The 14,436-nt window shown below is 39.1% G+C and overlaps 1 protein-coding gene across 6 annotated transcripts in view; it reads right to left on the reverse strand.

Moving 5' to 3' along the window:
• The window catches only part of ZNF536 (zinc finger protein 536), a 476,434-nt gene that overhangs the window by 244,371 nt on the left and 217,627 nt on the right, over window positions 1–14,436 (reverse strand). For all 6 annotated transcript variants that reach the window (XM_042438482.1, XM_042438485.1, XM_042438483.1 and 3 more), the window contains one exon: window positions 5,435–7,606. In XM_042438482.1, the coding sequence (XP_042294416.1) occupies window positions 5,435–7,604 (2,170 nt within the window). In that variant the 5' untranslated portion in view covers window positions 7,605–7,606. The remainder of the gene's footprint in view (window positions 1–5,434; window positions 7,607–14,436) is intronic.

Consider the following 14,436-nt stretch of genomic DNA (forward strand, 5'->3'; position numbering starts at 1 on the left):
TTTGCCAGTTTTTGTTCACAGGGAGCATTTGATGATTATCATTGGGAAGGAAGGAAGGAAAAAAAGAAAAGAAAGAACTGAACTGAAAAGCAAGGCATCATAACATCCCCTGTCCTGTGTCTTTCCAGTGCTGTCCAGTACAAAAGCTTTTTTATTTGCTCTGTCAATGGGCATAAATATAGGCTGAGATGCATTGTTTGGGAAGGAGCTCACTGCCATAGAAAAATCAGAAATTCTGAAAAGATTCCAAACCAGCTGATCAAACAATTTGTGCCAAAGTCAACATAACTACTATGGACAAGAATAAATTATTATAGTTAACAGTATTTTATTTTCCTTCCTTCTTTCCTTTTTTAAAAAAATCTCTGTACTTTCCCATTGATCATGCAATTTGGCCTACTTTATTTAATGAACTGGAGGGTCAGTGCATTCAATTACCCCTTTCATACTATCAAGACTTCAATTATCTTCACACCAAAATTATAGGCAAATGCAGAAGGTACTACCCCAGTAGCTGTAACAGTATCATTTCTTACTACATTAAGTTTTAATTATTCTATGTGTTAATTCCTAAGCAAAATCTGCTCCTACTCCGATTTATACACAGTCCTAAACGACTCCGTCTCTCACTTTGGCATATGCCTATCATAAGTCCCTCTCTTATCAAAGTTCATATAGGTATCTTACCTTGACTGACATAAGAGATGGACAGTAGAAGGAAGAATGAGACTTGCTATTAGGGTTAACTAAGGGGCAATTTCTATTGCTGTTACATAGGAGGTATTCATAGCTCAGCATCTGGAAACTATGATCACAGCTCCATCAAAGTTAATTGCTTTTAAATTTTTGTTGGTTTCAGTGGGAGCAATACAGCCACACATGCAAGTTAGAGGGATTTGCTCCTAAATGGTAGAGGTAGATACAAAACATGTAAATCACTGGGACTTACTCCTAAGTAATGAGGTTAAGGTATCGCAGTCACCTGTTGGCAGACACTTTCTGCCAGCTTTCCTTTAAGAAGAGAACAAGAACGACTGAAAAACAAAGGCCGAAAGACGGGGAAATGATCTGTGTGACCAGTTTTGTCCATTTTCTGTTAGAAAATATGACCTCTCCATTTGTCAAAAGGTCTGAGTTTTAGCAGTTGATCTTCAGCTTAGTTCTCAGCAGTTTGGAGAGCCAAAGAACAAACACATTTTCTGGTTCACTGGAGTCGTTTTCACATGTTCACTGATTCAAACATTCTTTTACTCACATAACAAACAGCTGCATACCACATTAGCCCAGCCAGTGACAGTCACACATCTCTGCAATAACTGTTTGATTGCAAACTTGACCCTTTCTTCTTCTCAGACTGAACGAGACATCTTTTTTTTAAAGCCCAGCCACTCCATTCCCAATCCTCCTTTGCAAAGAATTACATCAGATAACAAAGACTTCTCTGCCACTCATTGTAAGCCGTCTTCTAGAGATCTGTTCTAAGAGGCACTGCGCATAAAGAGGGTGGGTTTTTTTTATGATGAATTCAGAACTACTATCATGTTAAGAGCACCAATTTATAAAAAAAGAATTCACTGGTTAAGATCTGGAAAAAAATAGTTTCTCAGGCCCTACTGACCCAATTTGCAACAAAAAAGGAATCGAGTGATGCAAATTAAGTTCTGAGACATTGTTATACAGGCTTAGAAATTGGTTAAACAGTGTTTTTGTAGTAATTTCTTAATGGCTGTCTCAGTGTCTATTTTCCATTAACTTCAGGAATCAAGACCTCCTTTGTATCCTACAGGTTTATCTTCCATAGGTAGCAAGAATTACACAATGTTTTAAATCTGTTTCCTGGGAATCTTTACAGTGGCCAAATAAATCTGAGGGGAGATCAGGTTACATTAATAAAACATTATTGTTTCATTCGGTGAAAAAGTTACCATTCTAGTATTTGGCATCTTGCGCCAATGATGCGATTCATCATACAGATGCTAAATTCCTATTCTGAGGCAACAAAGAAAACAATTAGAAATTATCCATCCAACCCACATGATTGAAAACTAGATTCAGTATGTAAGTTTACAAGTTAGGGATAAATGTTGCTGAACCTACTGGGCTCCATCTTTATAAACATTAAATCTTATGAACTGACTAAAGTGCAGAAATGCAGCTGGCACTTTGAAAGTAAAGGCAAAACAAAGGGCATAATATTACAATATCTTCCAAGATCAAGGAAGATTACAGATCAATGGTTTTTTTTTCTTTTATTATTATGAATACAGCTGGCAAGCTTGTGCACAACAAAAAATATTGGCTCAGCGAAGAGAAATGGAATAGTCTTCTTTTTCTAACAAGAGAAGGCAAAAACAGGGCAAAGGAAGAGGCATTCTCTAAGCTATTCACACTACACAATGATAGTACTGTTACTCCACTTCATCCAAGTGACAGGAAAAGAGATGCCACCTAAACATTAGGAAGAACTTTCTATTGGTAAGAACTGTTCAACAGTGGAAGATGCAGCTGCCTCAGAGATGGTGGAGTCTCGTTCTTTGGAGGTTTTTAAACAGAGGCTGGATAGCCATCTGGCAGAGGTGCTTTGATTATGTATTCCTGCATGGCAGTAGGATGGACTGAATAGCCCTTATAGTCTCTTCCAACTCTGAGTCTATGATTCAGTGGCATCTTTGAGTTTTGTACTTTGATGAGGCTCTCCCTCATCAAAGGACAGAACTATGGCAATAAATGTGGAATAATACAGTGGTATCCAAGACCTCCCATGGATACCCAAATCTTTGGATGTTCAAGTCCCATTAAATACAGTGGCATAGTGAAATGATGTCCCTTATATAAAATGCCACATCAAGGTTTGCTTTTTGAAATATATAGATATAGATATAGAAAGATATTCCAAGCTGCAGAAGGTTGAATCTGTGGATAAGGAACCTGTGGATATAAAGGGCTGACTGCAGTGCCTTAGAATGTAGTGTGAATGGGCCTTGGTCTTCATCCTTCCAGACTTTCTTCCATATCTACATTGCTTGGGGGAGATGGAGACACTAAAAGCTACAATGAACTGTGAGTGCATCAGCCATATAAATTTCCATTGACCATTAATTAGACAGGATTGGTGTCATACAGGTTGCACTAGCTTGGAAATTTATTGATACACTTGCTTTGATTGAGTAGATAACCTAATGGTCTACAGTAAACGGAAAGGCAAGAAGAATCTGAAAGGGGTTGTTTGGGTTTTGTTTTTGTTTTTAATTGAGGGCTGCTTTATCCTTGAATAATCATGGGCTGAGTGTCAGTAGGGAACAAGCAGAATGTAGTGGTATCTTTTTGTGCCAACTCTTCTCCCTCGTGTATCTTTCTGACATACCCCTCTTTCCTTCTCACCTAGATTCATCTTTCCCTGTTCAATGACTGTTTGGAGGAAGGGTCCAGAAACCAGAAATGATGGTTAGCAGGGAGCTTTTGAAATTATTGATGGTCACAAGCTATCCACCTTTGGTTTAAAGGCAGCCCTCAGATAGTACATACCAGTGCTGTGATGTCCTTAGATGTCATTCAAGGATCTAGCTGGATAAGTTGCACAAACAAGAAGATCCAAAACAATTTAAACCAGTGGAATTAAAAATTGCAAAAATGCATTGTTCCTCCGTCATCCCAATTGTTTAGGCTAAAGCACATGCTGCAAACATGGTGGTCAGCCATTGGGAAATTTAAACTGCTTACAGTTTAAAAAGAAAACATTTTTCTTTATTGTTTAGAATGCTGACAAGTGCAACTTGTGTGGAAAAGAAAATCTTTATGTTGTCATATTGGATTTTCAATCCTCTTAAAACAATCCAAACAACTACATAGTATAAAATTAGCTCTCCCCTGTTTCTCTCGTTCCCACACAGAGTTTTCAAATGTGCTTCTCCACTAATAAATCGTAAATGAGACTACAGTTCTAAGAGTAGTCAGTGTGTTTCATGGGTATTTAAACAACAGCATTAAGCACTATAGGAATCTGAGGAATGCAGAGGGCAGATTTATGTGTCTTAAGAGTTTCTTTACTGGTTTATAATAAGCCACCCCAAACTAACACTTTCTTTTATATTAATCTGGTCTTAGAAATGGAGGATACTGGAGCATGACAAGAACAACAAAAATAAACTGGCATCTATTTAATAACTGTAACCGTGGATTGTCTTCAATACTAAAATATTTATTGAAACTAAGGGAGGGGGTGAGCCTAAAAAGAATTACCTTCAACAGCCTGCTGCCAGATCTTTAACAGTGGGCAATGTAATGCCTTAAGGTCTCTCAAACTGTCTTTCATTTTCTAGACTTAATGGCTGATTGCAGAAATCAATGTTGCCATTAGTAACAGAGTATTTGTTATGGCATGATTTCCTCTGTTGTTAGGCCTGCAGAATGATTACAATATTAGAAGGTGCTTTTGTTATAAAGGAGCTGAAGATATAACTTTCAATTTACTACCCATTAGTTCAAGAGGCTAGAAATGAGGGATGAGGCCAGAAATCTTACCTTCCTTTTTTTTAATGTGCCAAGAAAACTCAATAGATAGCTTCAATGAAATATCAGTTTGCTTTCCTCTTTTGTATGCTGCAAGTTAACATTAAATGCATAGGGATCTTTTTTAAAAAATCATGTGCAATCTATGGAAGGATGCAGAGTGTCAATGGGTACACATATTTTCAAGTCAAATTTCCAGAGGCCCCCAATCCCCATTTCTAGACCTCATTTGCAGGCTTAAATATATGAAAAACCTGCCACATAAATGGATAGCCCCACCACAGAATAAGGGCTTGTCAACAGGTAACATGGCTTGGTTATAAGGACAGTTAAATGAAGAAGTGAATGGAAGCCAACCTATCACTGATCACAAACTATCAAATAGTACTACACATGTCCAACACTACTGTGTGCTTTAAAAAATGAAGATCAGTACAGCGTCATGGAAGCTTGGCGTTTTATGTATATGTAAACTATCTTTTTGAATTTCAAACTGTATGTATATGTAGGACAATGGCCACAGCTGTTACAAAATCTCTCTTCACCAACTCATGCTAATGCTGAGTTTATGCCATCCTTTTACTTAGAAATGAGAGTCCACAAGCAAATTTGAGTATGAAAGTCAAAAGTGGAATAAATAAGGAAGTATCTACCCCAACAACGTATCTCCTGGAGCAAAACTGTTTTTTGCTACTACCAAAGCGTGAAAAGCTGAAGCATATGATAAAAGTAGAATAATGCAGAGAATTATTCTTTTTTAAAAGAAAGACTGGGTATAATGGTAAACATGTTGTGCATTATGGTATCTTTTATGAACTCTAAAGAGAAGCATTGCTCTCTTATTTCAGCATCTGCTGGATGGGGGAAATTTGGAAGAATTACATGAGCTGTTATAGTCAAGAAAGGGGAAAAGAACATGACATACCTGAAGAGGAAGGCGAAGAAGGATGTGGACTGTCTTCTTGGGCACTTCCTGTCTGTGAGAGACCTCCACCCATTCCGCTCTCCTCAGTAATATTGGAGGATCCTGGTGTTGTTGACCTACTGACTGACTGAGATTCCTGATCGCTCCCAGACCCACGCCGCTCTTCAATGCTCGCCTGAATGATCTCATCTTCTGCTTTCCTGTCTCTTTTGTGGACTCTAGAATGAACAACAACTTGGTGGTATGTTCTAAAAACCCTGCCACAGTCAGGGCATTCAGTTGGCTTCTCTTTCACATTGCTGTGACTCTGCATGTTAAAATCGAGCCCTTGGTTCATACCGTGAGACAGAAAATCTCTACTGCCTTCCAAAGGGTCTAGTTTGTTTGACAAGTCTCTCTGATTGCCCATTTTAGTGCTGTGAACCAAATCAGCAGGCATTTTCTGCTTGGAGCCATCTGCTCCTACTAACACATACTCCCGTTTCTCCTTATCAAACAGAACTCCAGCATTTGCCAAAGTGTCTTCATGGCTCCGCTGTATCTGGTGCTCTTTAGTCAAAAAACCATGTTCCATGGCCATTCCTCTTGCCATTAGCTGCCAAGCTTGATAACTGTTTACAGGGTCCATCTCAGCAGCCTTGGCTGCAGCTTGTAGCCTTTCTATACAGCTGGATTTGAGAGGAGGCACAAGGTTAAGACAGCCCAGTAATGAATGTTTGTCCCCTTCAGCAAGGCTATGGCCAATTCCAGCAATAGGGGACAGAAGCTTGCCCAAAACTTCTCTCTCTTTCATGGGCAAATCTCCTTTACTGTAAGTCTGATTCTGTTCACTGAGACTTGCTTTGTCAGGAGGAAGAAAACCACTTTGCAAACAAGACAAGTATCTGGAATACAGGTTGGCATGAGCCTCCTGTGACATGCTGCTGATGGACACAGGGACCTCTGAGTCATTGGGAGATTTGTTTTTCACAGATAATTTGTTGAGGTGGACCTTCATATGGTTCTTAAGAAACCAAGGCTCTTTGAAGCGTCTCCCGCAAATCTGGCAGCAGTGTTCAAATGAGTCCTTGTGTTTCCTCATGTGGCCTTTGAGGAACCATGCTTGGCTAAAGACCTGGCCACACACTTCACACCGAAACTCATTGGCAGCCTGCTCTCCATTTCCATTAGAGCCCTGGCCTTGGGCTGACTCTGCTGTTATGTGAGCTTTCTCCACATGACTGATTAGCTCCTCCTCCTGGGATGCCGCAAAATCGCACAAAGTACACTTGTAAGGCTTGTGAAGGATCCTAATGTGCCTATCGAGTTCTTCCCGTTTCTTAAATTTTCCTTTGCAAAAAGTGCACCTAAATCCAGCAGCTGTAGCTACCACTTCTTCCTGCACACTGGCAGGTTTTGGAGAGGGAACAGGGTTGGAAATATCCGGGGTGCTGTGATTCGTGGGCACAGACAAATTGCAGTTAGTAAGAGGCATAGGCTGGGAATGTGGGTGTGATTTGACATCAGGTCTTGGTTGCAAAAGGCTGCTTTTCATCTGCTTGTCCCTCAAGATCGCCCTCTCTTCCAGCTCGTGCAACAGCCTGTTTTCTTCTCGAACCCTACCACGGCCTTTGCCAAGGTTGCCCAGCTTGTGAGTGCGCAAGTGAATCTTCAAGTTTCCCTTCTGAGCTGCTCTGTGGTCACAATAGGGGCACTTGAATGGTTTCTCTCCTGTATGGGTGCGCATGTGAAGTGAGAGGATGCTGTTAAAACGAAAACGTTTCCCACACAGGGGACAGGGGTATTTTCTGTTCTTCCTGGCATCATCCTCTATATCACTCATCTGAGACATGATGCCCAAGTTCTGTCCATTCAAGAACTGCTGCAGATCTACTCTCCCATTCAAAGTGGTGTCAACCTCTCTGTTAAGCTGGTTGGCTAACAGGGCCATCTGACTGCTGATGGGCTGGTTTGCTATGGACACGTGGCTCTTGTCTTCTAGGAGTGTGGCTGTCTTCTCCTCGGGATTCTGCCTGTTCTGTAGCTCAGGGAATGCATGACTGAGCTGGGATGTTATCTGGTGCAACTTCTGGCTCATGGAATACTGGCCATTGAGTATGGAGCTGTTGAGATGAGCATCAGCTTCTGGTACAGCTGAAGAAACGCCAAGGCACAAACTAGCTTCCTCCATCCCTGAAAAAAAAAAAAACATGAAGAGGGATTTAGAGTTGGAGATAGTCCAGTCTTATCAGCAGACCTTCCAAAACATTCAGTGTTTAAATTACACGTGATAATACTACAGTCAAAACCAATAAAATGTATATTAAATGTCAAGTGTATAGTGTACAGTTGTGATTATGTTTTCTCTTAATTATACAGGGCCGTCATCATCCTGAATACTTTTTGATTGCATGTATTAATTAGGATTTAAAAATGAACACATTACCAATTTGAATATCTGGCTCTTAAATAAGTAGTGTTAAGCTTTCAACTTGATTCAGTTCCCCCTTTCCCTGTGAAATTGCACCTGTTTACATTTTCCAGTCTATATAAAAGAGAAACGTTATGCATCTTGCTCATTTCCCCTTTAAAAAAACAAAAATAGAAATCCATTTATAAAACTTTCAGTCCCATTAAACATATTCAATAAATTCCACATTCCACAATGAGAAAGATGGTTTTATGATTTGATGTAGGGGGAAGAAAAGATGGCATGATATTTACTGGTACACAATAAAACAAGATAATGTTGGGGGGGAATAAAGTAAAGGACAAGCTTTCGAACAATAAAAAGGATTTTGCTTTAGTCAACAAAAAGTGCAGTAATATCTCATTAAGCTGATTAGTATGCGGCTTAGAAACAGTACTAGGTGCTGTAACACATGATTATAATCATAAAAATCCTTCAGTGTTTGCAAGTAAGCATTAACGAGGTATATTAAATTTTAAGGAGACTGCGACTACCAGCTTTGCAAACCTCTGAGATTAAGATTTAACCCTTATGTTACAAAGCAATTGTTCCTCTATCATTTGGAAACGGTACCCATCTAAAGAGGCATAAATTACCTCCTTAATTTGTCATGCATCTCATTCAAATAGTCCTGTTTAGAGAAAGGTGCTTGATTTTAGCCAACTGTCTTCATCTTGCAGTTGGTGCAAGAGGTGATCTAAAGGACTCTGATTAGGTTTAAAAGAGCTCTTTTCCAGAACTCGATAAAACCCAATTAAAGCCAGGGAAGGTGTCACAGGAAGCTTCAACAAGTTTAAGTATTTTTAATAACTTTCTCAATATACAGTAATGAGTACAAATGGTACCTACAAACTGTGCACTGCAGAAAATTAGGACTCAACGCTGTTTGTTAAACAGGAGTGCTCAGTTCTGGTCAGCATAATTGTCCCTAATAATAATCTTCTCTCCTTGCCATTTTCTCTAGTCTATTCAAGGGAAAAAAAGCATCAATAAAAGCTCAATTTTAAAACTGCACAAACTGTTACTTCTAAAAAGTATTTAGAAATGTAAGTTATACAGTCAAGATGAAAATATATGGAAGATCTATTTTCTCGGTTTCTTTCGGTATATCCCCAGCATAAAAATGAAAACTTTCCTACATAATGAACAGAACACTTGATCGTTCATACATTTTTGCATTTAAAATATTTTGCCTATCCTTAGTACACAGTAAGTTTTATTTTGTTAAAAAACCTCACAATTACTGGTAATCTTTTTAAGTGGAAAAAAAGAAACACTTAAAGAGGTCTCAGAGAGAGTCTTTTTGGGCAGAGATAGTCCTCTCATGCCACTTTTTCAACTGCTTCTGAAATATCCCAGTTTCTCTCTCATTTGCCCACTTTCTCCCTTTGTCCTCAGCTTACTTCAATTGCTGCAAACTGAGTTCAGAGTGCAAAAAGTAGTTTGCACTCAATTATCTCAGAAGTGCAAGAGGAAAGGATTGAGCAGAACGTTGCCCTTCCTTTCAGACCTAAGCAAAGGCAAACTGCTGTGGCCTGTTTTGCTTATGCATCCTTGCTCATTAATAACTGTTGCCATCTTGAGCACATTGTGATGTTGTTTGGCCACAGATGTGCAACTGAGAGATACTGGAGGGTACTCTCTTCAAAAATAGGTGGCCCCTGTAGATGACAATTCTAGTTTGAGATCAACATGTTCAAATGGCTGCAATGAAACATCACAATCAGCAACGAGCAAGAAACTGTAGCAAGGCCCCTGCTTCCATATCCCTTTCCAGTCTTTTCCACATGTCCAGCAGAAGGTTTTTGGAAGCTTCTGCTTCTACTTTTAATTCATCATGGATTGAGCTGTACTTCGGAACTAACTAGCATTACTTTAAAATAAGACAACTTCTAACCATGTGTTATGGAACTGAGTTGTTTAAACTAACTCTAGACTTCATTTATGAATCTTAATCGTTTTTTTAATACTCTTCACTTCACTCATGCAGAGGATGCTGTGCCATTGCCAGTGTTGAGGTAATGTTCAGTAGTTAATCTAGTGGATTTTCGCATGTGGAACAACAGTTAGTGTGTCCTTTCGTTGTTATTTTAGGAAACAAAACGTTTTGGGCCAACCTTAGAGTGAAAATACTTTCACGTCCCACTGAGATTTAATTGCTAGAAACTTGGATGTGGTAACTGAACTCTGATGTATGACAACTTTAGCAACTATCCGCCCCCCCCCCCATTGGCTGTGATATCAGATCAATTACTTAGCATATAACTAGCTTAATTACATAACTAACTAGTAGCTCCTGGCCCACCTACCCCCAATCCTGACTTACCAGTCATTGCATTTGGCAGTGGCCTGTTCTCTTGTTGATCAGGAGGCAACACATTGATGGTTACATCCCCTTCCATGAGCATCTTTGTTGCAGCAGTCAGAAATGGGGGAGCTTATTGCACAGGCCCTGGTGAACGGGCCCAGCGTGGAACAGAAGGGGGCGGGAAGGGAACAGAACAGGAATATCACCTATTTTATTGCATGGGGAATGCTGTGAGAATGCTGCCGAAAGTCCCTGTTCCATTCCCCATCTGTCCCTCAAAGGCCAATTTTCAAGAACCGTTCAGAACAGATCTTGAAAATTGGCCTCTGTGGAACAGATGGGGAATGGAACAGGGACTTCCGGTGGCATTGGTGGTGTTGTCCCATGCAATAAAATGGGCGATATCCCCATTTCATTCCATTCCTGCCCTCTTCCATTCTGTGTCAGGCCCTTTCCCTAGGGCCCATGTGATATGCTCCAGGGTCTCTGACAGAATTCTCCCTCACATCATAGGTTGATCATGAGAGAGGCTGGAAGCGTCAGTCTGCTGCCTCAGATAGACAAGACAGATTCCATAGCTTGCAGCAGTGGCTGTCTGTAAATCAAGATTGGGGTACTTTTGCAACTTCTGTGTAAGCTCTGGTGATGCATCAGTTAAAATGCTGGTACTGCAGCACAAGGTTGTGAGTTCGATCCCAGGGGCTCCAAGGTTGACTCAGCCTTCTATCCTTTCACAGGTTAGTAAAATGAGTACCCAGCTTGTTGGAGGCAATTGGCTTACAGATTGTAAATCACTTAGAGAGTGCTGGGTTCAATGATAAGTATAGAAATGTACATGCTATTGCTGTTGCTATTGTTATTGCTATTGCTATTATATTCCCTACATTACTGACTACATAGGGATTGTGAATATGAACCAGTCACAAATACATAAGCCTAGAATGCATAACCCTACGTTATGTAATCATAACTGAGATTGTGAATTCCAGCCATGATTTTGATATGAAATAATAAAACATTTGCCAAAAAGATAACCTCATGTAATCTAAAATATAGAAAATGCCTAAATATCAAATCTAAATGGTCCTATTGTTGCTTGTACAGGGGCATTTCAAGTAGTATTCATTCAGTGTTTCCCCTCCCACAGCAGATCCAGAGCAACTGAATTTCTGAATACTTTGAGTAACTGCAAAACCCCACCTTTAATCCCTTATATTTTACTTTCAACAAGAGTGAATGGTTTTGGGAACACAGATTATTTCCTGCCCGCAGTGGATCAAGACCACTTTAGTCTTGAGTAAATCTGAGATGTGTACTAGTGAATAGATGGTGAATAGATGATGTGTGCCTAGCTGAATAGATGGTGAAATTGTGTTAAATATGATTCTTATTGTTGTAACCAAGAGACTGCTTAACTAAGGTTGTTATGATGTGATAATATACTCCTGTTAAGAAATACAGAGCACCAGACTCCTGAACCTTTTCAGGGTCATTAAGCAGCTGTAAACATTATTACAAAAATAAACCAGAGATTTCATGCTTACATTTTAGCCCAGAGCTGGGTGTGCTGAGCAAGTGCATTTTTTTTATCTCTTACAATCAACACTGGTGACATTTGGGCATCCAAACAAATTACATCACAAATATTACTGCAGTGGGCAGGATACAGGGTGGTTTATTTGCCAGATGATTAATAAATAAACAGTAGGGCGGTACGGTTGACCTATTCTTCATTGATGGATACACAGACAATGCTAAAAGACATGGCTGAAATAGTTAAATCTTGGCAGGAACAGGAAGAAGGGCCTATTTACCTTAAAAAGATTATTAGACGCACTCAGTCAATGCACAACTGATCTTGCATCCAATCTTTATCTATTCTTGTTTATAATGATTGTCAATTTAAACCAGCCTACCTCTCTCTGAAATACAGCTGGTTTTCCATATCCACAGATTCCTTATCCATGGATTCAACCATCCATGGCTTAAAATATTTTTAAATAATATACATTTAAAAACAACTTATATAAGGGACACCATTTTATTCTATCACTGTATTTGACAGGACTAGAGCATCCATAGATTTGGGTATCTACGGGGGGGGGGGGGGGGGGGGTCCTGGAATCAAATCTCAGTGGATACCAAGGACTCACTGTAGTTAAATTGATACACAGGGTGAAAAGTTGGTTTGTTCAGTGTTGGATGAATTTTACTTGCAAGTATCACTATGATTAAGAATAAAATAATGGGTGGACAATGATGTGCTTTTGCAAATAATAAATAATAATAAACTTGCTAATAATAATAGAAATAATACAGTGGACTGGTATCATAATATTACACACATATTTAAACCATCCCAATAAAGCAACACCTTCACCAATTTAAGAACTGGTGTAATCTGTCGGGACTTTCATTAACTAGTTCATTATATCAGTTGCATCAAGAAATGAGCAAATAATAATAATAATAATAATAATAATAATAATAAATTTTATTTGTATAACATTTTTCCATAGATCAACTGACAACTAAATCATATTGTTATTTTCTAGAAGGAAAAATACTCCTTGCAATTGGAGCTCTCTCATGGGATTTAACTGTATTTTAGTGGCACTGCATACTGTAAGTTAAATTTAGCTGTGGTTAGCATAGAATGTTGATTCATCATATCCCAAAAGAAGATTATAAAAGCTAGTAAGCATAGCTCATTGCTAGCTTTCATCTTACCTATCACTATCTTATTTACACTGTTTCTTTGTACAGAGAGCTGAAATAAAGTTTAAAAAATTGACACAAAAGTTCAACCAAACATATCATTTTGAGAAATGCCTATGATTTTTCTTATCTCTCCTTCAAAACCACAAAATAAGACTTTAAAAAATATTTAACCGGGCACATATACTAATCACAATGTAATATTACCATCCGAATCCAAAATGGTAGAGGTGGTGAACTGAAGTGAAACAAAAAATGCAGAATCCCATTTCAAATAACAAAACAATTGTCTTTTACTTCTATTTAATTCACAACAGTAAAGAGTGCCACATTTTTTCACAGCAGTAGCATTTGTTATAATGATAACTATTCATTTTTGTAAATCATAGAATCATAGAGTTGGAAAAGACCACATGGTCCATCCAGTCTAACCCTCTGTCATGCAGGAAATCACAATCAAAGCATCCCCATTGACAGATGGCCATCCAGCCTCTGTTTAAAGAATTCCAGAGAAGGAGACTCCATCGCCCTCCAAGGGAGTTTGCTCCACTGTCAAACAGCCCTTACTGTCCGGAAGTTCCTCCTAATGTTGAGCTGGAATCTCTTTTCCTGTAGCTTGCATCCATTGTTTCGTGTTCTAGTCTCTGCAGCAGCAGAAAACAAGCTTGTTCCCTCCTCAATATGACATCTCTTCAAATACTTAAACAATGCTATCATATCACCTCTTAACCTTCTCTTCTCCAGACTAAACATCCCCAGCTCCCTAACACGTTCCTATGCCCCCTATGGGCCACGGTTTCCAGACCCTTCACCGTTTTAGTTGCCCTCCTTTGGACATGCTCCAGTTTCTCAACATCCTTTTTGAATTGTGGTGCCCAGAACTGGACACAATATTCCAGATGAGGCCTGACTAAAGCAGAATAGAGTGGCACTATTACTTCCCTTGATCTAGACACTATACTTCTATTGATGCAGCCTAAAATCACATTGACCTTTTTAGCTGCCGCATCAGACTGTTCACTCATGTTTAACTTGTGGTCTACTAGGACTCCTAGATGCCTTTCACATGTAGTCTCCTTAACCCAGGTGTCCCCCATCCTATATCTATGCATTTCATTTTTTTTTCTATCTATCTTACATTTCTGCATGTTGAAATTCATTTTGTTAGCTTTGGCCCAGCTTTCTGATCTATTAAGGTCGTCTTGATTTCCCTATCTCTTGTAAAGTACTGCACCAGAATACTCCTGATATAAATATACACAAATCATGCTTCCACAAGCACAGTTTCAGTCAGTCAAAACTGGGAGAGCAAGCTCTTTGTACTCACACATGTAAAGAAAAGAAGGTAGAATGGGTTAAATCCCTCCAAATCAACGTCCCTATGTTTTAAAACAATTTAAACCTGCAAGCCCCTCCCCAATTCCATGATTATGTTGATTGTTTTATTTCCATTTCACAGGGGCTTAAGGTTTGATTTGGTGCAAAACTAGGTATGATGTGAAATGCACATATGCAAAAAAAAGATCA

The sequence above is a fragment of the Sceloporus undulatus genome, chromosome 8 (genome assembly GCF_019175285.1).
Source record: "Sceloporus undulatus isolate JIND9_A2432 ecotype Alabama chromosome 8, SceUnd_v1.1, whole genome shotgun sequence".
Classification (NCBI taxonomy): domain Eukaryota; kingdom Metazoa; phylum Chordata; class Lepidosauria; order Squamata; family Phrynosomatidae; genus Sceloporus; species Sceloporus undulatus.